Source organism: Moschus berezovskii, chromosome 16, assembly GCF_049115385.1.
Source record: "Moschus berezovskii isolate FMDL1 chromosome 16, NW_MosBer_1.0, whole genome shotgun sequence".
NCBI lineage: Eukaryota > Metazoa > Chordata > Mammalia > Artiodactyla > Moschidae > Moschus > Moschus berezovskii.
The window spans coordinates 21,121,356-21,135,268 of NC_142475.1; the positions used below are offsets into that span (position 1 = coordinate 21,121,356).

The 13,913-nt window shown below is 34.5% G+C and overlaps 1 protein-coding gene across 40 annotated transcripts in view; it reads left to right on the top strand.

The window, feature by feature from the left end:
- RIMS2 (regulating synaptic membrane exocytosis 2) overlaps positions 1-13,913 on the top strand; it is a 576,029-nt gene that overhangs the window by 377,052 nt on the left and 185,064 nt on the right. For 23 of the 40 annotated variants that reach the window (XM_088844714.1, XM_088844724.1, XM_088844711.1 and 20 more), the window contains 2 exons: positions 10,428-10,607; positions 11,510-11,619. In XM_088844714.1, coding sequence (XP_088700840.1) covers positions 10,428-10,607; positions 11,510-11,619 — 290 coding nt within the window. Of the gene's footprint in view, positions 1-10,427; positions 10,608-11,509; positions 11,620-12,443; positions 12,477-13,913 lie in introns of all 40 variants that reach the window. The other 17 variants (XM_088844709.1, XM_088844708.1, XM_088844731.1 and 14 more) reach the window with 3 other exon arrangements.

Sequence of the window (13,913 nt, forward strand, 5' to 3'; positions counted from 1 at the left end):
AATAGGGATATGCAGAAACTATTCTGCAGGAAAGTTGATGACATAAGGAAGTTAGTTAACAATAGATGAAGATTCTTGAAAATACAGCTAAGAGAATAAAGAAAATTAAAATGTACCATTTTAATAGAATAGAATACAGGAAATGAAAAATTTAAAGAGAAGACGCTGTCAAGGGACAACTGGGCTTTCTCTCTACTTGATACTAAGAATTATACAAATAAGATGCTTACATAGAAGTGATAAACCTGAAACATCTAAATGTATCCTAAGTTGTTTTGGTGCCAGAATTGAGTAAGGTTCTGGGAAGGGTCTGACCTGGGGCTAGAGTAGTACTGTGAGATGCCATCATGTTTGAAGAGAGGCAGCAAGTGGTCTTAAGGTATTTGGGGTCATGATGAGGACCCAAGTAAGAGAAAGGATTCTCAAAAAGCTCAAAAAAGGGCTTCCCTGGTGGCTCAGAAAGTAAAGAATCTGCCTGCAGTGCAAGAGACCCGTGTTGAATCCCTAGATTGGGAAGATCCCCTGGATAAGAGAATGGCTACCCACTCCAGTTTTCTTGGCTGGAGAATTACATGAACAGAGGAGATTGGTGGACTATAGTCCATGAGGTCACAGAGAGTCAAACATGACTGAACGACTAACACTTTCACACCTGTTTCTCATAAAACTAGTGGAGTCACAGGAGGATGAGATTCTTGTGTGAAATCAGAGTGTCTTCTCATAGATGCCCTGAGAAGTAGTAATGAGAGCCCTTAGTGAATGTGATCAAATCCAAGTAATTCACACTTCCTGAGCTACCTCTTTATCTTTTTGCCAAAATTTCTTTGCATTGTTACCAACTTTCTCCTTTTCTCTTAGAAGCCTTGTCTAAGAGGAAAGTGATCTTCTATTACATCACAAGTAATCTCCTATTTGTGTTTCTATAATTATTCTTAATTTCTCTGAAATTTCCCTCTGTTAATTATGTCTTGTTTCTCTTACATTTCGGTCTTTCTTACTTTACTAATTTTGTTTTTCCTCAAATTGTTGTTAAAGAGACCTGTTGATATCTCCTTAGTAGTATCTTCTTTCTAATCTGCCACACCTTCAAGCTCCCTGGAGAATGGTTGATTTCTCTCTCTTACTTAGGTCATGTTTCTTGACTCTCTATTTTTACATATGCTTTCACCGCTTCTTCATCAGCTACTGCTTCTAAGTCGCTTCAGTTGTGTCCGACTCTGTGCGACCCCAGAGACCGCAGCCCACCAGGCTCCCCTGTCCCTGGGATTCTCCAGGCAAGAACACTGGAGTGGGTTGCCATTTCCTTCTCCAATGCATGAAAGTGAAAAGTGAAAGTGAAGTCGCTCAGTCGTATCCGACTCTTAGCGACCCCATGGACTGCAGCCCACCAGGCTCCTCCGCCCATGGAATTTTCCAGGTGAAAGTACTGCAGTGGGTTGCCGTCGCCTTCTCTGCTTCATTAGCTACGAAGTTTTAACCCTTTAACAGTTTGACATCTATTTCCAGCAATTTGTTTTAAATTATTTTCTCCACGGTTATTATTTGCTGTATCTTTTTACACTTTTTATCCTTGTTTTGTCCTTGTATCTGCCAGTATCTTTTAAGCCTAATACAGGAGCTCTCTTGATTCTCGTTCTACCCCTTGACTGCTCTTCTGTTTCCTTCGCTTTATTCCTACTTCTCATGTTCTTGACCATATGTTATCCTATATTCTGTCATCTTTATGACTTTGTACAAAACTTGTAATACCTAGTATAATGCCTGGCCCAAGACATGCATACAATAAATACCTTTAAAAGAATTAGTGAATCAATGAACAGTGAAGTATTAATATAATACAGTGACTTCTCAAACTATCAGATTTCTTTATCTGACATATCTATAGAAGAGTATTGTTGCAACACTTCACAAATTTAGGTCCAAACCTAAAGTTAGGCTCCTTCTTCTCAAGAATTCTTCTATTTCTGTTAATATATCATCATTTCATTTTAGAAGCTGGGAATATCAGCTTCTTTCTTTAGTTTATTCCTTTCTTTCACTTAATTCACATGGTGATTTGCCAACCATTATATGTAGGGAAAACCCTATCCTTGCTGTCAAAGAAGTTAACAGGCTTTAGAACCAAGAAAGTGCAATTCAAATTCCATCTCAAAAAATAACAAATTGTGTGACTTTGATCAAGTTTCTGAGAGCTTTAGTTTGCTTATTTTGAAAATGTGAGAGATTGGCCCACTGTCAAGAAACAAAGCAATCAACAGAATCAAACTCAGAGATGCACAGATGTTGGGACTATCAGGCAGGGAATTTAAAATAATAATTTCTGGGATTTCTTCTATCCCTAAAATTATGTTTGTATAATTCCATATATTGTATATTGTGATCCATGCCTTCTTCTCTGTTTCCAACCTTTTTCTACAAGTCAGCCTCTTCCTACTCTAATTTATTCCATATGTTACTCCTGAAGACATCTTCTTAATTCATTACTTAAACATTACCTTTGTTCAGAACTTTTTGTTCACTCATTGAAAATTAAACCGTATCTTAACCTCTTACCTAGGCACTTAGGATCTCTGTAACCTTACTTCAGACTTTCCAACATTTTGCCACATTCTAATTTCTATAATTTCTGACTTTTCCATTTGATTAGTTTTTCCCATCCAACCAGATTTATTGACCATAAGAAAACTCTATACACAGAGTGATCTAGACCCTTTGCTTCAAAGCAGAATCTTTTTTGTACTAATATTTTGGTAGGTCATCCCATAAGATGTTGAAAGGTGCTTACTCTAAAGCTAATAGAAAAATGTTCAATGCATACTAAATGAAAGGCCTAACTACTGAACTTTAAAAACTCTTTAGGATAATTAACAAAGGCAGTCTGTAGTCCTATGACAGGTTTCTGGAGAACTGATTGATACAAAACATCAGGAGGTCATTTTGTACAGCACCATCGTGACGCTGATGTTTTCTGGATAATAATACTCCCATTGTATGATTCTAGACACACCACAGGAATACCAGTGGGGTCAGAGGTTAGCTTAGCTGCTTGCTGGGCTAGGCTGCTTATCTGACCAGGTCTCACAGCAACTCAGGTTAAATCTTTGTCAGTCTGTGAGCAGGACTCCATCAATGGATGGATTCTTCACTGTGCCCTCCAAGTGCTACTCCAAAGTCATCTCCAACTGCCCACTGTCTGCCAGGCCCAGGGCCCCCCATATCACATCCTTCTTCACCACAGGCCTACCATTTGATTTCTTACAGTCTTCATCTATCTGCTGATATTTCTCTAGTTTTTCATGCAAATATATTCTCCATCTTTTCTAAGGTAGTCTTTAATATACCAGTCATACAATATTTTAAATTCCCTGCCTGATAGTCCCAACATCTGTGCATCTCTGAGCTTGACTCTGTTGATTGCTTTATTTCTTGACAGTGGGCCTTGTTTTTCTTGCTTGCTGGTGTCTCCAGTAATTTTTTTTTTTGACTGTTAAACATCATATCATCATTCATGACTGAGGAAGAGGATTACGCTTGAAAATGTGCACACCTCTTGTTCTGTGTGTGTGTCTGTGTATTTGGGAGGGGTTGAATCTGTCCTCTAATCACTACCTCTGTGTGATTTGAACTAACATTATGAAGTGGCAGTGAAGGGCAGCAAGCACCAGTGTATGTGAGGAACTTCCACTATCCACATAAAACTAGCAAAAAAAAGGAATGCTAGTAAATTGTTCAAACCTGACCAATGAATCTGTTGAACACGGCACTCAGATATTCTCGAGTAAGGACTATGCCTTATCAGTTACTCATATCAAACAATATCACTTCATAATTTGGTTCTTCAGAGATGCAACTTCAGTTCAGTTGCTCAGTTGTGTCCGACTCTTTGTGACCCCTATGGACTGCAGCACACCTCGTGTCCAACTCCTTGTGACCCCCATGGACCACAGCACACCAGGCCTCCCTGTCCATCATCAACTCCTAGAGCCTATTCAAACTCGTGTCCATTGAGTTGGTGATGCCATCCAACCATCTCATCCTCTGCTGTCCCCTTCTCCTCCCACCTTCAATCTTTCCAAGCATCAGGGTCTTTTCAAATGAGTCAGTTCTTCACGTCAGGTGGTTAAAGTATTGGAGTTTCAGCTTTAGCATCAGTCCTTCCAATGAATATTCAGGACTGATTTCCTTTAGGATGGACTGGTTGGGTATCCTTGCAGTCCAAGGGAGTCTTCTCCACAGTTCAAAAGCATCAATTCTTCAGCACTCAGCTTTCTTTATAGTCCAACTCTCAAGACCCAGTTTCCCCTCAGTCAGTCTATCCCATCAGGAAGCTTCCATAAGCCTGTTATCCTTCTCCGTCAGAGGGCAAACAGACTGAAAACCACAATCCCAGAAAACTAACCAGTCTTATCACATGGACCACAGCCTTGTCTAGCTCAGTGAAGATATTGAGCCATGCCGTGTAGGGCCACCCAAGATGGACATGTCATGGTGGAGAGTTCTGGCAAAACGTGGTCCACTGGAGAAGGGAATGGTAAACCACTTCAATATTCTTGCCTTGAGAACCCCATGAACAGTATGAAAAGTGAAAAAGATAGGACACTGAAAGATGAACTCCCCAGGTCAGTAGGTGCCCAGTATGCTTCTGGAGATCAGTGGAGAAATAATTCCAGAAAGAATGAAGAGACAGAGCCAAAGCAAAAACAACATCCAGTTGTGGATGTGACCGGTGATGGAAGTAAAGTCCAATGCTATAAAGAGCAATATTGCTTGGGAACGTGGAATGTTAGGTCCATGAAGTAAGGCAAATTGGAAGTAGTCAAACAGGAGATGGCAAGAGTGGACATCAACATTTTAGGAATCCGTTAACTAAAATGGACTGGAATGGGTGAGTTTAACTCAGATGACCATTATACATCTTTAAGAAGTTTCTTATTTTATGGAATCTTTGAGGACCTGGGAAAGGAAAACATAGGGCTAATACCTTGACAGAATAGCTTGAATTTCTTACAGTTGACAAAACATTTTTATACTTCACCATCCACTGAAAATAAAATTATTTAGTAAAATAAGAATATTGTAGATAGAAGGTGATAATCTCTCAAGACTTTAAAAATACATATTTTAAAGATGTATTAATTCACTGTATGTTTAATTGTTCCTGAGTAAATAATCCTGCTTATTTGTGGTTTTGTTTCTGTTATTTTTTAAAGTAAAAATTAAGTAACAGTGAGAATTACAACTATTAATACTTATTTAAATACTCAAAATATCCTCAAACATTTATATTTTACATGTTTTTGCGTGTGCATGTTTACTAATATATCTTTATTGTTCAGTATTGTATTTGTCCCTAATTTTCTTAAGAAAATCACGGTAATCTTTTCTTCTTGCTATTTACAATAATGACTTTTATGATAATACTTCTGTAGATAAAGGACCATTTTATTTTGATGATCAAAATAAGTTTATGAGTAATAGTAACATGTTTTTCTACATTAAAAGTGTCTTGTTTTTTCCCCATCAATATGTGTATTATTACCATTTTTACATGTTAGATTGTTATTAAGTTGACTGACTCTAGATATTACTGTTATTTTTGATAACCTCATCTACTTTTAACTAACATACAAATTTAATGTTTAATTGAACAGAAATGTTCTGGTATAAAAAAATCTGTCATGTCTAAGGAAAATTAATCTTACACCAAAATAATAAAATATTCCTATTTGTACACATAGTACAAACATTCAGAAATACTCATTTATTACCATGGTATTTTGTGTCTTCCAATTCTCTTAACTCTGGGAACAATGCTAAAATATATAAACTGGGGTTTTAAAAGGTTAAACTTATACCTTGCACAATATGATGAACAAGAAAATTATAGAGTTTAATTATATAATTGCTTTAAATTACTTGATATGTTATACAGCAACATATCAATTACCCTATATCTCATTTTAAAATTCTATAATGTGCTTGTTTCTTCCTTCAATTATGTAGTTAATGCTTAGAACATCTCTACACATTGAAGGTATTTTATGAAAAGTATAATGCTACTGCTGTTAATCAGCTTGCTATATTACATAATACAGATTTATGGAAGTCATTTCTTGCTCCAAATCTGAGATTATACTTTTTGTCCTTCAGAGATAGCTCCAAGTTTTTTTTTAATTTAGGATTTCAACCTTATAAAGAAATTATTTCCTTATAAAGAAGAAAAATAATTCCTAAATAGCTTTACTTTGTGCAAGTCTATGAGAAAGAAACCCTATTACATTTACTTACCACATCTTTACAATATAAATATAAAATAAATCTGTATAATTTAACATAGATTCTAAGGCCTGAGTTATGTCCTAGGACAGTTTTCATTGATATCTGAACAATACTTTGAAGCATTGTGCAGTTTGTTTTTCATTGTTTTAGTAATCTTGGTATTTTTTTTATCGTACATAAAGAGTCTACATCGAGTTTATGTTGATGTGGAGTTGCATCATTGCAATCGTTGAATATAAATGAAAGAAAATGCTTACTGGCCTATGCTTCTCTGCGACACTACATAACTCCATATATTTGGAGACTGGGTGAAATAAGTAGACAGCTGTGCCAAATACTTGGAAATTTAAAAAATTTTTCAAGAGCAACTATATGAGTGGAAAAATTATTGAACACAAGCAACTTTGCTAGATAATTATAAAATTATTTTCCCCTTAGAAGTAGAAATCGACACATACTATTAAATGATTTTAAAGCTGGCTTGATACAATACGGGGTCTTGTTACAATATTGTCAGTCAACATGAATTAGCTCTAATTGTGGAGGATCCTGTGCAAGTGCTTGCAGTTTAGAATAGTAGTCATTAAATAAGCGGAACTGTATCCGTATCTATCCAGATAAATGGCACATAGAAATTCTAAACTATTTTAAGCATATATACAGAAAATGTAAACTAAAAATAGAGTTATGACAGATCCTAAACCACTTTTATAAGAAAATCAAATTATTAACCTAAGAAAAATTTAAATTTACGGGTGAGAGTTTCCTGGTGTTTTATATGGCTTGCTTTCGGGCAATCTTGTAAAATCTATGTCTACCCTTTTTCAAATAATATTTTGAAATGCAGAAAGTACAATAAATAGGTAGGGTTACAAAGGAAACTTTTTATATTGAAATACAGACCCCAAAATCAGAAACCCAGCAGGCACTAAAATACTTTATGCCTTGCAAATGGTTATTATATTCAACATGATGATAAAGCATCTGCCTACAATGCAGGAGACCTGGGTTTGATATCTGGGTCAGGAAGATCCTCTGGAGAAGGAAATGGCAACCCACTCCGGTACTGTTGCCTGGAGAATCCTGTGGACAGAGGACCCTGGTGGGCTACAGTCTGTGGGGTCACAAAGAGTTGGGCATGACTGAGTGACTTCACTTTCACTTTCACCCTGAAATGAAAACCCACTTAGAATTTAGGTGAAAATTGTCAAGTTTTATATCTCAATCCCTTAGAAAACCTACTACAAAACTGGGTATTATGTATGAGACTTAAGCATTGCTGCTTTCAATTTTCTCAGCAACAATCTTAGTTCTCACCTAGTAAAATGTATTTTTTAACCATTTGTGGAAATAGAAGCCTATCTTGACCTTCTACTGTGTTTTCAAAGTTTAAAATATGATAACTTTCCCCTTCTCTTAATTGTGGTGGAGCATTTCAATACATTTCTAACTTCTACCATGGTTCTTTTCATGTTTCACTTATTAAACATTTTTATTTATATGGAAATCATAATTCATACTTTTGATGAATATGGTGAGAAAAATATAAGTAAAATTTAAAACATTGACTATAGCTTCAAACAACTTTTTACTAATGAGATTTTTTTTAAAGGCATATTTCCTAAAGAGTGACTTCTTTATTAATACTTTAAAGATAATAGTATTCTTTTAAGGACATGAAATATAGCAAAACATTTGAAATAATTCTCTAGATTTCACTTACAATTATATATTTAAATTATTAAAATATGGTGTCAAAGAAGTGAAATTGTATATTCTAATATTTCACTTTCCACTTGGAAAAATTACTTAATGGAATCAGAATAAATCAGATTTTGCATAAACAAGTGAAATGTTAGCTTAGTTTTCTATTGGGATAGTCATAGATATTCCAGAAGGTTGTGTTATTATTAATGTTATTTAATGAAATAAATTATTGTTATTTTAAGATAAGAAATATGAAAATAATGTAAAGATTGGTGTCTTCAAAACTAGGTTTAAGAAATCTAAGATATATATTAATATATATTTAGGCTTCCAAGGTGGCACTAGTGATAAAGAACCCACCTGCCAGTGCAGAAGACATAAGAACCATGAGTTCGATCCCTGGATCAGGAAGATCCCAAGGAGGAGGGCTTGGCAACCCACTCCAGTATTCTTGCCTGGAGAATCCTATGGACAGAGGAGCCTGGAGGGCCGAAGTCCAAGGGTCACAAAGAGTCGGACATGACTGAAGCGGATTAGCACGCATACAGTATATAAATATATTGTGTTGAAGATATACAAAGATATGTACACTAACAACATTTAACAGACATTGAGCATTTTTATTTCTAAAGAGAAGTATTCTCTCTAAAATAGTCTTTCAGGAAGAAAAAATAGAATTATGATTTCTCACCCTGTCAAATTGCCTTTTCATTTCTGTCTTTGATAAATAATGGAATATTGTGTATGTATTTACACAGCTTTTTTGACATATTTGGATACACTTATAAAAAATGCTAAACTTATCTTAAGAAATCAATCATATTATAGTACATGAACATAAAAATAGTTTAAAAATCTTTTGCCTTCATTTTACCATATGAATATAAAGTGTAAGATAATCATAAAATATGTTGTAGAGTAAATCTGGTATTCAGTTCGTAAAGTCATCTAAGTCTAAATATCTAAGTGAAAGTTGCTCAATCATGTCCGACTCTTTGTGACCCTATGGACTATATAGTCCATGGAATTCTCCAGGCCAGAATACTGGAGTGGGTAACCTTTCTCTTCTCCAGGAGATCTTCCCAACCCAGGGATTGAGCCCAGGTCTCCTGCATTGCAGGTGAATTCTTTACCAGCTGAGCCACAAAGGAAGCCCAAGAATACTGGAGTGGGTAACCTATCCCTTCTCCAGCAGATCTTCCCGACCCAGGAATCAAACTGGGGTCTCCTGCATTGCAGGCAGATTCTTTACCAACTGAGCTGTCAGGGAAGCCTAATCTAATATTTACTGGTCCAAAATTGTATGCCGTGTAATGAATTACATTTAGAAAATTGTATCCTTTATATTATTTTTCTTCAAGCACTTGCAGTTTTCATTATCAAAAATAAGATTGAGAGAATTTGTAGGTAAAGTGGAAGTCCTTAGTACATTAGTCTTGAGGGATACTAAAGCTTTCTTTGGTGTTTATAATATATGAGTATTTCCAGTACTATTGTTACAACTATGTGGGGAAGTAATAGTTTCTTTGAGGTATAATGTGGAGTTCTAGAATCAGAACTAGTGTTTTGGGGGCTGTTCTGCAGATAGTGGGGTGATCTTAGAAAACATTTACAAATTGCATGTTAGATGTAAAAGCATTATGCTAGACTTCAGGGATACAAAAATTAGTATTGATAGCTTGCTTAAGTATACTTCTTTAAAGAAGGATTAAATTTTGATGTTGGATTTATTTCTCATCAAAGAAATGACATTGTTTCAGACCGTTATTATTTCAGTCAATTAGAGCTCATTCTGAATTGCGTTGGTTGGCATTGTTAAAGTGTGATGAGATAAACGACATAGAATGGTTGATTTACCAGTTTCCTGAAGAATGATCTTTCTTGTGGAGCATGTTTAAATATGGCTACAGACTGCAAAGTTGCACTGTTTTCTCATAACATTTGTATTCAGTCATTTGAACGTTCAGGTGTATCAGTATACTGCAGTTGTGCTGAAAGCCTTTTTTAATTTTAGTTGGTATACTGTTTATTAGTATAAACATTAGCATTAGCAGCTTGAGAGTTAGTGCCTTTATGGTTTTCTTTACTCTTTTACAAATGTTGGGAAGTCATTGAATTCTTTCCGAATAGAATACTTCACATATTTCACGTGTTCCATTTGGGGAATTCATTTTGGAAAACAGATAATTTTGTTTTGACTATAACGGAGCAACTCCTATTATCTTCACTGGGAATTGCTATTAAAGGCAGATGTTGGTTCCTTAGGAATTCTTATGGAGTTTAGTGAGAATTAACGCAGCATATGTTGGGGAAGAGAACATTTTTTTCCATACTCAATAATCTTAAACAATTACCTTTTTCAAAATCAGTTTGATGCATCATAACAAAATAGCAGAAAGGCACTAAAGATCAACTGAGCTGCTTTTTGACTAATGTTTCAGGGATTGTGAAGCAGCAGATAGACAGCCATATCACAGATCCAGATCAACAGAACAGCGGCCTCTCCTAGAGCGGACCACCACCCGCTCCAGATCCACTGAACGTCCTGATACAAACCTCATGAGGTCGATGCCTTCATTAATGACTGGAAGATCTGCCCCTCCTTCACCTGCCTTATCGAGGTGAAAGATAAATCAATCAGACTAACTTCCCCTTTGCCCCACCAGCACACCATTTTATTTTCCCAGCAGCTAAATGGTCTCTTCTGTCATCCTTGGCTGATCACTAATAACAATCAACACTAACCTTTCAGTGTAAGCACACTATTTATATTCCGTGGATATAATAGTGTGTGGCTACCATTGTAATTTGTTTATTAACTGTCCTGACCACATTTGTTTTGTGATTTCTCATTTATCAGGAGTCCTGGGTATTCCCCACATAACACACCTCATGGCTATCATGTTCTTCTCCTACAGAATGAGAAATTGTTTGTGTCCATTAGACATCACTTTGGATAATCATCCTAATGACAACAGTTAAAACTAGATTTTTAGTTTCTTTCTATCACTACTAATATGTATTAACCAATATCTTCTTTAGCTGAATTTTGAATTATTCAGGGTTTTATTTGTAGTTTCATGAGATAATTTCTCTTAAAGGGATATCTAATGTAAGCCTGAGTAAAAATCTCTTAGGATCAAGGGAGGGAGGTTAGTGTTAAAGAGTTTGAAATCTGGTAGAAAGAAATGTGAAGCATTATCTTTCATTTTTTGAGCTGCAGACTTCTCTCCTTGCTTTCATATGGATAGAATTTCAGTTTACATTAATAATTCCATGGATTTTACTGTAAGACTTTGTGTGCATGTATCTGTGTATGTATGCATATTACATAACAGTAGAAACATCTTCTGCTATTTAGATAATCATTCAAATATCCATATTTTGTCCTACTTTTCCTAACCTTTTAATCAGCAGCTAAACCTCCTTTAAAATTGCACCATACAGCTATCATATGAACCAAATATATTAAAAATATTTAACTCATTCTATTGAAAATGAATATTAATGATGTATCTTGTAGGTCTCATCCTCGTACTGGGTCTGTCCAAACAAGCCCATCAAGTACTCCAGTGGCAGGACGAAGGGGCCGACAACTCCCACAGCTTCCACCAAAGGGAACATTGGAGAGAAGTAAGTTTTATTTCTAACTGTGTCATATAGGATATACACATGGAAGCTAAGGTGAATCAAGTTTTTTTTTTTTACTTCCTTTGTATTAGCTTTCTTCTTTTGTTAATCGAATACCTTAGCTGCATTTTTAGTAGTTATATTTGGAAATAAATTTATAAATATTCTATATTGTGCATTTAAAATCTATAATATTTGGAGGCAAATAACCTATCATCATTGCTCTTGCACATTTTTCAAATTTTAATAAATGCATTTTAAGAAGTAAATTTAATGATCTTAAATAAGCAGTTGGATGATATTTCTTTGCTACAACTAAGTTTATGTAATTGTTGATAGTTAAGTAAAGTTTATTAGTAACTAGCCAAATCAATTTTCACACACTGCAAAGGACTGGTTAGCTGATGCACAACAATGGTGATCCTTCTCAAAACTGGAGTGCCAGAAAAAGGTAATCATGAATATACAAAGAAAGATGCATGTTGTACTGATATTTTTAATACTTTCAAATTTTTGCATAAGAAAACCCTATTTGCTTATACACAGATGAACATACTCCCCAAAGGTCTATAAAGTCTTGGATAAAGGACCTCTAAAAGCATGGCTGATAGAATATAATGATTTTTAATGTCATTTTTTTAAATGGTCCCTTTATTTGGTAATGGGATGTGCATTGCCAAAACCAACATACCAACAAACATATTTAAGTCACCATTTAACTTTTCTTTAATAGATGATACATTTTGTGCCTTTGGAAATTTCTGTTGTTTTTAACCCCTGTGCTTTGGTTCCCTTTTTTTGTTTTGTTTTTATTTTGTTTTTCCTAGACAATGGAGTCAAGGAGATAGAACCTTATGAAGGTCTGTACATAAAGGAGGGTTTGTTTTGTGCTGATAGCCTTTTTGGGGGGCTATATGAGCAAAAATAAACCCAACTGCAATTGATGTTCCTTCACTATATAGACTTTTATTACAGTAAAATTATTTTGTTTTGTGATTCTGATAAAGTGTTCAATTTCTGTTTTACTTCAAAAATATACAAAGAAGTTAAATTTCTTTGATTCAGTCATGTAAGAATACAAAGAATTTAGCTTCTTTTCAATCACAAGGTAAAATTTGCTTTATTTTTTAAATTTGCTTTGACATAAAATTTTATGTTTTGTGGAAGACTTTAACCAAAGATGTCAATTGCAGTCTGTGTTTATGTCATTGAGGATATACACTTAGTCTAGTTATAATTATCATCATATATTTTATTTTGTGTTTATGATGATTTTTTAATTATTCAATTTGGCTTTCTAGAAAAGGAAGTTTTTTTAATTAGATAGTGATTGTGCTTCTTATTTCCTGCATCATTTTTTATTTTATAGCAAGACTGTTTATAGTATAATAAAGTTAAATGTGTACAGTTTTGTTATCAATGTTACATTATGACTCAAGAGGAAAAATATTGAGTCTTGCTATATAGAATGTCATACATTTACCAAGGCAATAAAAATTCCTATGCTGATTATAGAATTCTGCAGATGATGTTGTAACTTTGAAGAACTGTCAGCTATTTTATTTACTGGTGAATCTCCAGCACATAGAATAATGCCTGGCACATTATAGGCACTCAATAAATATTTGTTGAATGAATGCATGTAATATTTATTTACAAATTGAAAAGCTACTTCAAATAGTATAGAAAGTACTGTTAAAATAAACTTGTCATTCTATATATGTTTATAGTAAAATTCATATCTCTATAACCTATCTGTAACACATTTTTCAGTGTATTGCATTTGGGCAGCAGTAATTTTATTGCCTTACATAATTCAAAACAAGCTGTATTCTTGTTAGTTGCAGTTGAATGATTTATCAACTCCTATTTTGTGGTCCTTTTTATTTGCTATGTCCTATGAACTATAATGTTAAACAACTCAGCACTATTGTGATGGTTATACAGCCTGATAAAAAGATTTTAGCAGCATTACTATATTTCTCTATTATTTACATAAAAATAGGAGTATGTAGTTTTTCCATAAGGGAAGTTCTATAATACATATGGAATTTTTTGTCTCCTCTCCCCACAAATTTTAAAGATAGAGTTTTGGCATCATCTGTTGTCATATGAAGTCAGAAACACAGTTTATGCCATAATTTTTTCTAAATTCAATTTTTGTATCTTCAGTAGCAATATTCTATTGAGATATGAGTACTCCATCATTTGTAATAATAAATATACCAGAAAACTAACATTAGAGCTGATACTTGACATTTTTAATGAGCTTGTCAACAAACATTCTATTTACTGTC